This window comes from Furipterus horrens, unplaced genomic scaffold (genome assembly GCF_987537825.1).
Source record: "Furipterus horrens unplaced genomic scaffold, mFurHor1.1.pri manual_scaffold_4, whole genome shotgun sequence".
Classification (NCBI taxonomy): domain Eukaryota; kingdom Metazoa; phylum Chordata; class Mammalia; order Chiroptera; family Furipteridae; genus Furipterus; species Furipterus horrens.
Genome location: NW_028327174.1, coordinates 138942656 through 138957222, shown reverse-complemented (window position 1 = coordinate 138957222; position 14567 = coordinate 138942656). Strand labels below are relative to the sequence as shown.

Here is a 14567-nt window from a genome sequence, read left to right as displayed (position 1 = left end):
AGGGCATTCAATAAAAACTATGGATATTTGAATATACTATTGACTTCAATGAAGGCCAGAGGAGGGAGAGCAGGGGCTGGGTGGAGGTGGTCAAAGGGGAGGGGGAGATGGGGAACAACTGTAATAGTATTAAAAGTTAACAAATGTATGAATATTGGTTCATTACAGTGATGTTATTTTAGAGGTGCATAATAGAGGAAACTGGGTGTGTGAGAGTGGAAGATGGGGTATAGGAGAACTCAGTTTTTCTGTCAGTATAAAAACTGTTCTAAAAATAAATTATATTTTTTAAAAAGCAGGTTAAAGGGCAGGATTACAGTTGTTTTTCTTTTATTTTTTTTAAGAAGTTTGGGTAATATATCCCAAACTTATCATTAGTGTACTCTGATAGATGAGATTATGGAATGACTTCCATTTACAGTTCCCCTATCTGTACTTATTTTTTATATGGAACTTTAATTCCTTTTTTTTGCAGGAAAAATTTACATTTAAAAAAACATTTAGTGCCCTGGTTAGTTAGAGCATCATCTTGTAACCGAAAGGTTGAGGGTTCGAGTCCCAGTTTAGGCGTGTATGGGAGGCAACCAATTGATGCTTCTTTCTCTCATCGATGTTTCTCTCCCTTCCTTTCCCTCTAAAAGCAATGAAAAATGTCCTTGGATGAGGGTTAAAAAAAAATTTAGTTACATATTCATTTTTTTTAATTTTAGGAAATTCAGATAAGTATCAAAAAATAATTCACATATAATTTCTCCTCTCAGAAATAACACTATATAACATGTTTCCTATGCATATTTGGTGAAATCTATTTCTACACACTAATACTATATTCTTTTGTAACATGCTTATCTCACTTAACTGTTTATCATTTATGACTTTCTATATCAATCCTCAACATGATTAGAATGCCATCAGAGACTTGATACATTTTCATGTCTTTGATGAATATATTAAAATTTCCCTTGGAAATTTGTAGCGGTTTATATTCTCATCATCATGTTCTCAAAATACAGGAGTCATAAACTGAGTTGAGACAGTATTTTAAAATTAGGATTTTTTTAGAAATCCAAATTCCTTGCTGCTTTTGAAAAATCAATAGATCTGGCAGTAGTGGGCCACACTTCTCTATGCAAACAATTGGCTGGAGCAGAATACTGTCACAGATAGCCTCCTACTCATTCATATTGAGGCTGTCATTTGACATTTCACTTATACTTTAAAAAATGATCGTATTAAGAGAAATGTGAAGTGCTTCTTGTGCAGGTACCTCTAGGAAAAGGGATTAAAGGCATGCGTGCAAGTGAGAGAGAGAGAGGTGGGGGGGAGCATGTTTTTTAAAAAAATCTGGTAGCATGTGTAAGTTTTCTTGTGTAAGTCAAGAATACATATATACATATTTAATATTTATACAGAGTGTCAACTGAATGAATTCTAAAGCTGTGATTTTAAAACCAACTAAACACAACCATCGTACTTATTTATTTATATTATCTTCCTGGCTCCTATGTCAATTTGTTTTAATTACTAATTCCATAGTATTTTTTTAGTTTTAAAGTTCTGTTATTAGTTACTGAGGTCTTTTGAAGGAATGGTACTTAAGTATGACACCTTTTTCTATTATAGTGACAATATTCACTGTTGAAGCTTATTTAATGTCTCCATGAATATTTGAATTACTTATCATTACAGTTTCTTAACTGAATATTCATGTTTTTTACATTTTTATCTATTACTTTTTAATCTAATGATGACTTAGAAAATTCACTTATTAAAGAACGTAGGACTGCTTATTAGATATCCCAGTACATTAAAGTTATGTTTTTCCTGTTTTATTCTAAATTTTTGTTGGATCTTGAATAATTTGTTGAGAAATTTTTTGAAAGCGATGAAACTTTGGATATATTCTTCATAATTTTATTTAATGAAATCTGAACAAGAGCAGAGAGTCTTAAAAATTATTTAGATTGGCAGCCCAATCAAAGAATATGATTGCTTGGGAGGAGGCAGTAGAGGGAGGCGAAGGAGGGAATAAGGGGATGAATGGTGATGGAAGGAGACCTGACTTGGGGTGGTGAACACACTGTACAATACAGTGTACAGATGATATGTTATAAAATTGTGCACCTGAAACCTGTATAATTTTGTGAACCAGTGTCACCCCCAAAAATACAGTAAAAAGGAAAACTACAGAAGTAATATAGAAAAGGAAATATTTATAAACATCATATATTACCTTACAAAATTTGAAGAAGAAAACAAAAGAAATCAAAGCCATACAGTTATAAAAAGGGGGAGGACAGAATAGGGCAAAGTCCTGTAGAGTTTGGAAGAAAGTGCTTTTAGAGTATTTTAAATTGATATTCAAAGCATGGTAATGGAGTCAGTTTTTACTATATTGTAAGTGTGGTAGCAGTACAATATATAAACAACATGGAGAAAAATATTTAGTAGTATAATAGAATAAAGGTTGGGAAACAAACCATGTGATTCTTATATGAGGGAAGTATAACAGTGTAAATCACAGATGCTTCTCTAATTATAAAAGTTACAATTTAGAATTAGGAAAATCTTGCCAATCTCCTAATAAAAGAAAAAAGTAAGCAAAACCAGAAAAGGATAGTATTTCCTAATGTTAATTCAGAAAAGTTAGACTTAACATATTTTTGTCATAGTGTTTAAGAATTAATCATTTAGGAAGTATAGGGCTCTTTACATTTTAAATGAGACTATTTCCAGGGCTATTGATTCATAGTAATAATATTAGAATCATAGGATTTGACTTTTCTTTGCTGGAAATCAACAAAATACTTTTCACTGTGAGTTAGTGTTTTTGATTTTTGTAAATGAATTTAATTTGAAAAAGCATACATGCATGAATTTTAACGGTTTCCAATAGATTATCAAAATGGCACTAGAACTTTGCGGGATGCTAATTTTCATGAACATGTTTCCTTCAAGCATAATTTTCCTGTGATTTCTGTTCTTAAAAGTGGTGCTTACCATTAGCAGTTTATCTGATATAGGAATGAATTTCAAAGAGACGACTGTGAACTGTATTAACTTTTAAAACTATAAGGGTTCTTTGAGTTTGTTATTATTAAAATATGATATATTAAAAGAAAATTAGACCTATAGTACTGCTGGTTTCCTTTTCCCAGTTTTATATTCTATGGCATTGCATAACTCTTGATGATAAGATGATAGATTGAGTATTTTGTGAGGAAATACATATGTGTATAATTATAAATTTGAAATAACTTGTAGGTCAGTGGTGTGTATTATGCAACCATGCTTTAAATTTTTTCTCTTACAAATCTGTATGACAATATTATTTATGCAAATGTTTATACAAACTCTTGGTTATTTTGTAGAAAAATGCCATTCTATTTGGATGATAGAAGTTTAGCTAATTGTTTACAGTTTATTATTGAAAGGAAATTTTCTGAATATTATACTTATGACATAATATTATATTTAAATATTTGCATATATGTAAAAGATATAATTGCATTTGCACATATCTTTTTAAAATAGGTGTTTCAACGGCCATCTTTATCAAGTTTAGAAACCTTAATGGTTTCACAGAAGTCTGAAATTGAGTATTTACAGGAGAAACTGAAAGTAGCAAATGAAAAACTGTCAGAGAACAGATCTACCAATAAGAGTTCCTCAGAAAAGAGTATCTTGACAAGTACTGAAAGGAAACAAAAGGTAAGGACCTTTTGTCATTTTGTTAATTTGTCAGGATGAAGCTGGTAAGACAAGCAATGAAGTTAAAAAACCAACAGCTGCACTTGTATTTCTGAAAGCTTTTAAAAAATATTATGTGCCAAACACTCAATAAAATAATTGTTGGGGGTAGATGTTTTCCCTTTTTAAAAGCACTGAATATATAGTCGTAGTTTAATTAATGAAATAATTAGTATTATTATACATGTTTGCAGTAAATTAATATTCTTATATTAAAAAAAAATTTGACAAGTATCCTTCATTTACCTAATCTACAGATAAATTAATCTGCTTAAAATTTTAAAATGGTTTTAGTCATTAACTCAATATTCTAATTTTAGTTAGAAGAAAATATATTTTAATGTTTTTGTTTTATTCAGAGATATTTAAATACTGCCAATACGAATTATGAACTATTAAATGGAATTTAACATTAATATGTATGGTTATAAATGTTCAGATTTAAAGGCACAGCAATAGTGAAAAGTAAACAATTTTGTAGCATGTTTGTTGTCTATTAGCATCTCAGCTTTTCCTTTTTGTAGTATTCATTTCATATTCCTGTTATGTTGCAAAAAATTCTGTGAACATTGACTAATACTATAATTTCATAATATTACATTGTAAGTGTTATTTCTAGACAAATCCAAGTAACATTTTACTAAAAATAAGTAGTTTTAGACATATATTCTCACACTTATTACTTCAGTAATAGAAAATAATGTTTTTAAAAGTAGTAAGCCATGTTTTCAAGATAATTGTTTTTGGTTCTTTTCAATCTTTCCCGAGTAGAACAAACTATCTTAATAAAAAAAGCATTTAAAATTAGACTCATATTTCTTTGGTACTTTTATTTACTGCCTCTATATTAATAATTTACAGAAAAACAAGCTTTATGTATGTACGTGTGATGTATATATTTTTTAAAATTTAAACATAACTGCATTTTACATTTCTTGCAGTTTTGCAATACTTTGATGGCATTAAACTTCATTTAAATGAAATAAAACATTCCTAAAATTGAGAGACAACATTACAGCACCTAATTTGGTTGCTTACTGTATTGCCAAAGTTTAAAAATGTACTGATTTGCTGTTTCATTGCTTTTAACAAATGTCAAGAAAACTAGAAGGATGTTTTTAACAAAATTTTCTTTCTTTCATAAGGACATTCAGTAAGTTTGAACAATATGTTACCCAGCTTAATAGTTGCTTTTACATATTCCTTCTCCAGATTGGTATATGAAGCTGTACATAATATAAACACACATTCATGTCTCTAGTTAGCCACATTATAGTTAATGACCATATGGTCATTATGGTATAAGATCTACTGTCTGTTTTATTTATATTCCTCAAGCATATTGTTCCTTCAACTTCACAGTGTGTTAAACTATTTCAAAGGGAAAAAAAATTCTTTCCCTCTTGTTTCTGGTTGTCCTATCAAGTGTAACCTTGGACCCTTATAGAGCAATTAGACCAGCCTCTATCCCCTCCTTTGTAATGAGGTTTCTTGCATTTCTGAGTCTATAACCCTTTAGTCTTCCCTAATGGGACATCATTATTCTGAAAGAAACAATGTAAATGTAAATGAATATTCTCATTAACGAGTCACAGAGAAACCTTTAGCAGTAGCACTGTGGTAATTCCGCTTGTTATTTCTCTGGTATTCCATGCAGGATTTTTTTTATAATTCATTATTAGTATTCAAAATTACTTGTTCTTTAATTTTGCATGTCTTTCATAATCCAGTGTTCCTACTAGTTCAACCATGTCCTTGTTCTATTCTCGAGGAACCACCTGTGAAACGTTCAAGGTCTTTGTCCCCAAAGAGCTTTTCCACAGACTCAGAGGAGCTAAAGAAGCTGAGAAAAGCTGAAAGAAAGATTGAAAACTTAGAGAAGGCACTACAACTAAAGGTGAACATGAAATTATTTCTTTAGTAATAACCTTGCAAAAGTAAAGATATAGCAAAGTAAACATTTATTTCACCAATTACTGCTTATCATTTATCTTCCCTTTATTTAATTACACGTATAAAAATGTGTGATCAGTTGGTCTTGCTTAAGATTTCTGAGGATTATAAAGTAATAAAAATGCTATTTGAATACTGTTTACCACTTTAAAATTATTTGGGGATATTTTGGCTTAATATCTGGAATACATTTCTTATAGGTTTTCAGAGGCAAAAAATAGAACTTTAGCAAGTAAAAAGCAATTTCTTGTGTTTTTATATATAATAAACATAAGACAAGTGAATTAAAAGCTCTACAAATCTAGTTCAGGCCACTAAAAATAACCCTTTACAGAAAAATTATGTAGTCAAAATGGCAAATAAATATATATTATTTTTGCATTTCAACTGAACTTGTCTTAGAATACATGATATTTGATTTAGCATTCTACCAGTGTTTAAGAAGCATATACCTTTCAGCCTATCTTTTTGAGAGTTTATACTTTTCAGTCCATACTCTGTTAATTGTCTTTCAGGGAAGAATTTGGTTGTGCATATCAAACCAATTTTATGTGACCATATTGAGAGCTTCTGTTTTTTTGTAAATTTAATATGGCTGATCTAGTTTTTCTTCACTTACAACTACCTGAAGGCCTGAACTATTTGAGATTTTTGCCATTTAACTGAATCTCAAATAGTTTTATGACATTTTTGAAAAGCCCAATTTACACATGATTAAAATCTAATACATATAAAGATTAGATTCTTTGTCATAATATAGATTACTCTTAGGGAGAAAAAAGTTTGACTTACATTATATGTGCTCTAGAATAAAATATGGTTTAAAGGTATAGTTAACCATAGCTACAATTAACAATTTTTTGCCTTTTCACTAAACATAATTATATTTATTTAGAGTTAAACTGTTAGTTCTAAATCAAAGGAAAAATTATCATCTATTGTTTCTACCAAAAATGAAATGATTAGATGATGACCTCAGCTTGCCAGCAGTTAACCTACCTGAAATTTATACACCTGGAGTTATTTGCTCATTTATTTGTTATTCCATAACTTATTGAGCAATGCAATTAACCAAGCAATGTGGTAGTCACTAGTACAACAGGAGAAAGATGACTTTCTATTTCTAAGATCCTTTCTCTACACAAGAAGATGCTGAATGAGTAGATAGAATCTAGTGTATGTATTAGTATAAACACTGGGATATCACAGGATATGGGCATGTTTAGGAAATGAGTTTATCATTGTCTTCCTTTTCGCATAGTTCTTGAAATTTACATACCACAGATTTTATCCTGTATTCATCTGAGTTTTCCAGAGAAGCAAAACCAATAGGCTATAACCCTTTAGTCTTCCTTAATGAGACATCATTATTCTGAAAGATAGATATATGTAGAGAGAGAGATTAATTTACTATACGGAGTTGATTCACGTTATTATGAAGTCTGAGAAGTCCAATATCTATAGTCATTAAGGTGGAGATCCAGGAGAGTCAATGGAATAGGTCCACCCTGAGTCCAAAGGCCTGAGGACCAGGGGAACTGATGGTGTGAGTTCCAGTTCCAGTCCAAGTCTGAGTCTGAAGGCAGGCTATCTATGTTGCAGCTCAAAGACAGTCAAGCAGAAAGAAAGAATTCTCTCTTACTCAACCTTTTATTCTATTCAGGCCTTCAGTGGATTGGATGAAGCCTATCACAGTAGGGGGGGCAATCTGCTTTTTCAGTCTGCTAGTTTAAATGTTAATTTCATACAGAAACACCCTCACAGATACACCCAGAAATAATGATTAATGAAATATCTGGGCAGTGAAGTTCACACATAAAACTAACCATTGTACATCCCATTCAGTAGTAGAGGATCTCCACTCATCTGCCCAAGAACTCTGTGAGTCTTTGGTAGATCCTTGTTTTGGGCAGGAAGGAGTAGAGCAATTCAGACATTTTTAGATCTAATCTCTTCTATCTCTTGAATTTCTTATTTCAGAAAGTCTTGGAAGCATTACATTAATTTATTTGTGTGTTCTTTTTACCTTTGAACAACACCTCCCTTGCATGAAGCCTCAAGTTTATTTTCCAGAGTAAGATTCTTTTTTATACAATTCCTTTTTCATTTACACTTTTTCTGTATTTCTTTCCCAAGTCCATTTACAACAATCATGAATTTCAAATGTATGTTTTCTGTCACACATTTGCAAGATGAGGGAAAAATGGGAGCAATTTTTTTCTTGCATTTTATTATTTAGTAGGAAAGGATTTCTTTTTATTTATTATTTCTTTGGAAGCTTTTAGGGAGAAAAAGAGGGAGAGAAACATCGATGTGAGAGAGAAACATCAGTTGGCCACCCCCCATATGCCCGAAACTGGGTGGTCTGGCCTCCAACCCAGGCATTTGCCCCAACCGGGAATTGAATTCATGACCATTCAGTTTGCGGGACCACACCTGACCCAGTAAACCACATCAGCCAGGTGGAAAGGATTTCTTGTTTACACCTGAGGACATTTTTTTCATTCCTTTTACATAGAGGGAAGGAGAGAGAGAGAGAGAGAGCGAGAGACAGAGATTGAAAAATGAAGGAAGAAAGGGAGGGACGAAGGGAAGGAAACATTGATGTGAGAGAGAAACATCGATTGGTTGCCTCCTGTGCACGCCCTGACTGGGGATTGAACCCGTGACCTTTTGGTGTGCTGGACAATGCTCCAACCAACTGAGCCCACACACCAGGCAGGGCAGGATTTCTTATTTTAAAGGGGCAAAAGAATTTAATTTTACAAAGACACTATAATCAAGTGCATTTAACAAAAGAAGTATGTAAACAAACCCTGTATTGTAAAGCAATTCTAAGAAGAGTGAGTATGTGCATGGTACTTTTAATTTACATATATACATTTTGATACATTGAAATGATGCTCTGTATTGTCTCAATAATAAGTCTTGCATATTATTCTAATACTAGTTATGAATTTTGTATGAATATTAATACTATCTTGCTCAACTTACTTCTGTAGCTAGTTGTACATACTTTCAAATGGATGACCAGTGTTGTAATAGAAGAGCCAATAGTAATAGAAATGATGAAAGCTATTATAAAAATCCCATCCATTTTCAAATCCTGACTTCATGAATGTAGTGAACTAACAACTTACAAAGTATAATTTGGAAAGAAATGCCTCAGAGCTTTATGAAATTTGTACTATCCTTGAGGTCACTAATGCCATGAATCTCTGCTTTACTGACTTGCATGCATTTGGCAACTTGATTCTATAAGCATTCTTCTATGCCATTTAATAGTATTAATATATCCTTTGAATACTGTTTATATGTCTTATTTTTTAATGTTAAAGTATTTATGAACTTTATACATTCTGATGAAATTAAATATCCATAGAATCCTTGCATTTTATAACAGGCTTTTTTAAAAAACATTTAAAAATGTTAAAAAAAAATTTTTTTTAAAAACTTAACTGTTGTTTTCTGAAGATTGAGCCACTGTTTCATTAACAGCGTTTATACTCTCAGTCTGTCTTATACCTGTCAAGGTGCCTTTGACAACAAGAATAGATTAAGAATCATTTCTGTTCTTATGATCTCAAAGTAGAATTGCATATATCATTGAGGAAAGTCAGTTGATACAACTTCCCTATTTTCTAATGTTTTAATCATTTAGACTTGTTTGTACACAGAAGTTAGAGCCTCTAGTTTAGCAAGTTTAATTGCACACACATAAAAGGTACTAAATAAGTGTTTTATTGAATGATCTAATAAATAGATCTAAATCAGTGACTCCCCATTGCATACTTAGAAAGACACACAAAGAAAAATGACAATGTAGTAATTAGTGATATTAAATATATATTTTATTCCTTATACTTGATTTTGTTGTAAGAACATTGGGGATAATAATGCCCAAATAAATTGCTAATATTTTGACTTAGACTGTTAAATGTCAAATGAGACCTAAAGATTCATAATCCAAACTACAGTTAACTTGTATTTGTTGGAATATTATAAAAAAGTATTTTGATTATTCTTTGTAAACATTTCTTTTGAGATATCCAATTTTTGACTGAACACTTCAGTCATCATCTGTTCTTTCAGTAAACTAGGAAAAACATTTTGAACTACATATTATTCTATATCTTATATTTATATTTATATGAAGTTTTACTGTTTCTGAAGTGAGCCAAGGAACAGTGGTCTCCAGGACTAATTTAACCAGTATATTACAGTTGAATATCAGCATTATCAAAGCACAAATTAATGGATGAAACTTTATTTAAAAATAATTATAAATTATGTCCATCAAATTGATTTATCAAATAGTCTCTAGTTTGGCTTCATTTTTAATAGTTTAGATTTTAATAATTTTATAAGAATTATGTAACACTCTAGTTTTAGGTATACTAAATTAGGAAGCATGTAAAATTAAAGCTTAAAGCTTTTCTATAAAACTATTTTCCCACTTGTTTCAATTACTATAAAAAAGTCTAAACTATTTTCTAATATTGCATATATTACACTAAAATGTTAGGAATTAGAGGTGGTCACATTCAGTGCTTTAAGTATTATGCATTGTGTAGAAGCTGGCATATTGTGAGGAACATGTAGGATTCAGAAAATTTTTTTTTTTTTTGGTTTTTCAGTTACAGTTGTCCCCTTTTCCCTTAATTTCTCTCCCCCACCCATCCCACCCCCTCTCCCGCAATCATATCCCTCCCCGTTGTCCATGTCCATGAGTCTTTTATGCAGGTTCTTTGACTAAACCCTCCCCTTACTTATCCCCCTTCTCTCCCTCTCCCCTCCCCCCTATTGACTGCTATTCTGCTCTTTGTTCTATTTAGTTCCTTTGTTTGTGTTGTTCTTTAGTTTCCTGTAGAAAATTTTTATGGAGTCTTAATCTTTGGATTAATAACAAATAGTTAATTATTTGAAAATTAGAGAAAATATTGGGTACAAATTCAGTGATTAATGGTGGCTGCGGTAGTATGGAAAATTGCTAAAATAATGACAATACTATCAAGAAGAAACCGTCATCCATTAATTCAATGGACGATTATTGTGAAAGATAACAAAAAATTTGGATATCCCATTTTATTAATTTTTACTTTTGGGTCAGTCTTTTAGGTTCTGTTTATTCAGAGTTTCCAGGGACACTAACACAGACTTTTAATGATTTCAAAACACTGAAATTGTTTGTAATAATTTTTAAGATATTCATTGTAAAATAAGAGTTCATCGAGAAAGACTTTGATTCAATGAAGAATACTTACCTGAAGCTATTTTATAGGCATTTGATAAAGTACTCACCTTAAATATGTTTATTTTAAAATTATGTTTTGATATGAATCTTTTTAAATTAATTCATCATTACAATGTATCTTGTTTAAACTTCTAATAAACATTATTAGTTCTTAAGGAATCCTAGTAAATATGATAAATTTATGTTCATTTATGAGAGGATATAAACATTATTAATTATCATTCTATTTGGCCAATTTAAATTTTGCATTTATTTCACATATTTAAGATTAGAAAGCTTATTGTTCAAAGAAGTGAAATGATACTTGGATTGTTTATCAACAGCATGGAAAACTCAAGGTTAAGGTTAAATCATCTTTATGTCCTAGAAGAAGAGATATAAATAGCTTCTATTTTGAAGATGGGGCAACTGAGACACACTGAATTTAAGTAGCTATGTCAAAATAATATGTTGTAACTTTAAGCAACAGGAGTTGAACTCTTACCAACACTTAACATTTCATGTAATAAGTTCTTAATATATGGTTCTTCACCTGAATTCAGTATCCTGATTTTTTATCCATGGTATTAAACCATGTTACTTTTCTTTTTCTTTTTTATTTTTTTAATGTGTTTTATTGATTATAATGTTACATTTGTCCCAATTTCCCTTCCCTCTGCTCCCCTCCACCCGGTGGCCCCCCTCCCTCCAGTTGTCCCCCCCTTTTAGACCATGTCCATTAGTTGTGCATATAGTTCTTCTCAACCTCTCTCTGTCTATTCCATTCCCTCCTACCATGCTCCTTAATTCCTATATCATCTCCCTCCCTCTCCCCTTCCCCCTCCCTGCTGACCTCCCCCCAATATGCTCACCATACCTATAGTTCTTTTTCCACTCTCGTTGCCTGTTTAGTTTGCCTTTGTTTCATTTCCCTAGCTTCTGTGGTTGGTTCTTGTGATGCAGTTTTCATTTTAGTGTTCATAGTTTCGATCCTCCTTTTTCTAAACCAGTCCCTTTAACATCTCATATAACAGTGGTTTGGATCTAATGAACTCTTTCAGTTTTATTTTGTCCTGGAAACACTTTCTCTGTCCTTCTATTCTGAATGACAGCTTCGCTGGATAGAGTAATCGTGGTTGTAGGTTTTGGATTTTCATTACTTTGAATATTTCTTGCCAGTCCCTTCTTGCCTGCAGGGTCTCCCTTGAGAAGTCAGCTGATAGTCTAATTGGGACCCCTTTGTACATGATTCTTTTCTTCTCTCTTGCTGCTTTTAAGATTCTCTCTTTATCTTTAATTTTTGACATTTTGATTATAATGTGTCTTGGAGTGGTTCTCCCTGGGTCCAGTTTTTTTGGAACTCTCTGTGCTTCCTGGACCTGTAAGTCTATTTCCTTCCCCAAGTTTGGGAAGTTCTGCTTTATTATATTTTCACTTAATTTTTCAATTTCTAGTTCATCTTCTTCGCCCTCTGGCAAACCAATAATTCTTATGTTGGGCCTTTTATAGCTGTCCCAGAGGTTTCTGATCCTCTCATCATTTTCCTTGCTTCCCGTTTTTTCTCTCTGCACTGGTTGACTGTTTGTTCCTTCTTTGTGTTCTCGTTTGTTGATTTGAACTCTGGATTTTATTTCCTCACCATCTGTCTCGTATGTGGTTTTGTTCCTTTCAGTATGAGTGTTTTTCGATTCTTTCTCATCTTTTCCCGTATCTTTTGTTAATTCTGTAAGCCACCTGATAACAATGGCCCTGAACTGAGCCTCTGACAGGTTTCTTATTTGTTCATCTGTCAGATTCTTCATCTGTTGCCTGGTGAGCTGCGCCACCGGGATTTTGATAGTTGTCTGCCTCATTTTGACAGATGCGTTTTGTTTTCTTGGGCCGGCTGTAGGGGGCGGTGCCTGTGTACTCGTCACAACCCAGCGACCAGTGCCAATCTGCAACCTTTCTCGCTGGAGCTTTGTCGTCACTGCCCAGCGACCAGTGGTGATCCGCAACCTATTTCGCAGCCCTGTGGCGGTTTGTGTGGGGGCGGGGGTCCAAGATGGATTCACACAGTTATTCCGCTAGGAGACCGGGATCCGTCCTCCCGCCCCCTGGGCCTCACTGTTCGAGGCGATGAGGTGACTGCTTCTCCCAGTGTTGGGGTCTCGAGCTGCCGGGGTTTGACTGCAGCCGGGATTGTCCTCCCTGCCGCTGGGTGGGATTGCTCTCCCCACCTCTGTCCCAGGTGCGACCGCAAACAGCACCACCCACTTTCGCTCTTCCTACCCGCCCAAAGAGCGCCGCTGGTTTATAACTTCATACATTGGACTTCCGTGTAGTTTTATTTTCTGGAATTTCTAGTTATCTTTTGTTTTGAAGTAGTTGTATTCCTCTCTAGTTGTAGAGGGAGGCCGAGCATGTCCGTCTAAGCCTCCATCTTGGCCGGAAGTTACCATGTTACTTTTCACCAACTTTTATTTTTGCAGTCACTGGAATTTGTCAGGATAACATTTATTCTGATTGCCCCTTTCAAGTGATGCCATTTCATGCTTTTTTTATCAAGCACTTCCATTTCCATATGGCATACAGCCCACTTGGTATACGCAGACCTCAAATACTTCCTAATAACTACTAAAGAAAATTACTGAAGTTATCCTACTATACATATATTCAAAGAAGAATGACAAAATACTTGTACCATTGAGACGGGTAGAATTGCAATAAAATAATGTAAGCTCTATAAAGTATTATCTTACTGTTGATAACTGAGATAGATAGTCAAGGAAACAGTGAATTTGGCTTCTAAATGATAAGGGCATTAAGGAAGCTGAGTTTTGCTTCGTGCCTCTATAGGGCATCACAGTGCCAGGGACTTTACCTGTATATTAGCTCATTTAATTTAGTTGTTGTAATTTAAATCTCTATGTACTTTTCAATATTTTACAGAAAAAGAAATTGAATTAATTTAAATAGTGTTCTTAAGATTATGCATGCAGCTAACAGGAGAAAGCTTCAAGAATGGAATTAAGATCTTTCTGATTGCTTTGTGCCTCCAATCTCACCTCACTATATGTTTAGAGAGTACCTGTTGACCCCACTAAATAAATATACAAGTACCTTCATACAGAAATATCAAAAAAGTTTAAAAAACAAATTTGAAATTATCAAGAATAAAAAAACTCAAGAATTTATTTATTTTACTTTGAGGAAACATAGTCCATCAGTAATATATTCTCTTAACTAAAAAAATTTGGCCTTTATAAGTTCATTTGCAGTTATAGCTAAAAATGAAGATTTATCTTATATGCTCTATTTAAGATATTTGTAAGTCATTGACTATAATTGTTTAACCTAGTAATATTTGGCCTGCCTATTCCAAGACCTTTTCAGGAGTATTAAGTCTAACTTTTCCATTTTATTGTAGTTCTTAATGGTATAACCCAAAAGGCTGAACTACACTACTCCTAACATAGGTCCAAACTGATTTTCTTCCGCTTATGTAATTCTTGTGCCTTATAACAGACTTATCATGAATACCTGGGCTAAGGAATTGGTCTTACTAGTCACTTACACAAATTAGATGTATACTTATAACTAAGAAACTATTCATGTTTAATATATGGAAAAATCTTTCTACTGAAAAAGA

General features: G+C 32.8%; 1 protein-coding gene across 3 annotated transcripts in view; it reads left to right on the top strand.

Annotated features, from left to right (window-relative positions):
- Positions 1-14567, top strand: part of CNTLN (centlein) — a 284539-nt gene that overhangs the window by 126728 nt on the left and 143244 nt on the right. For all 3 annotated transcript variants that reach the window (XM_090274078.1, XM_090274077.1, XM_090274079.1), the window contains 2 exons: positions 3535-3711; positions 5522-5647. In XM_090274078.1, coding sequence (XP_090130204.1) covers positions 3535-3711; positions 5522-5647 — 303 coding nt within the window. The remainder of the gene's footprint in view (positions 1-3534; positions 3712-5521; positions 5648-14567) is intronic.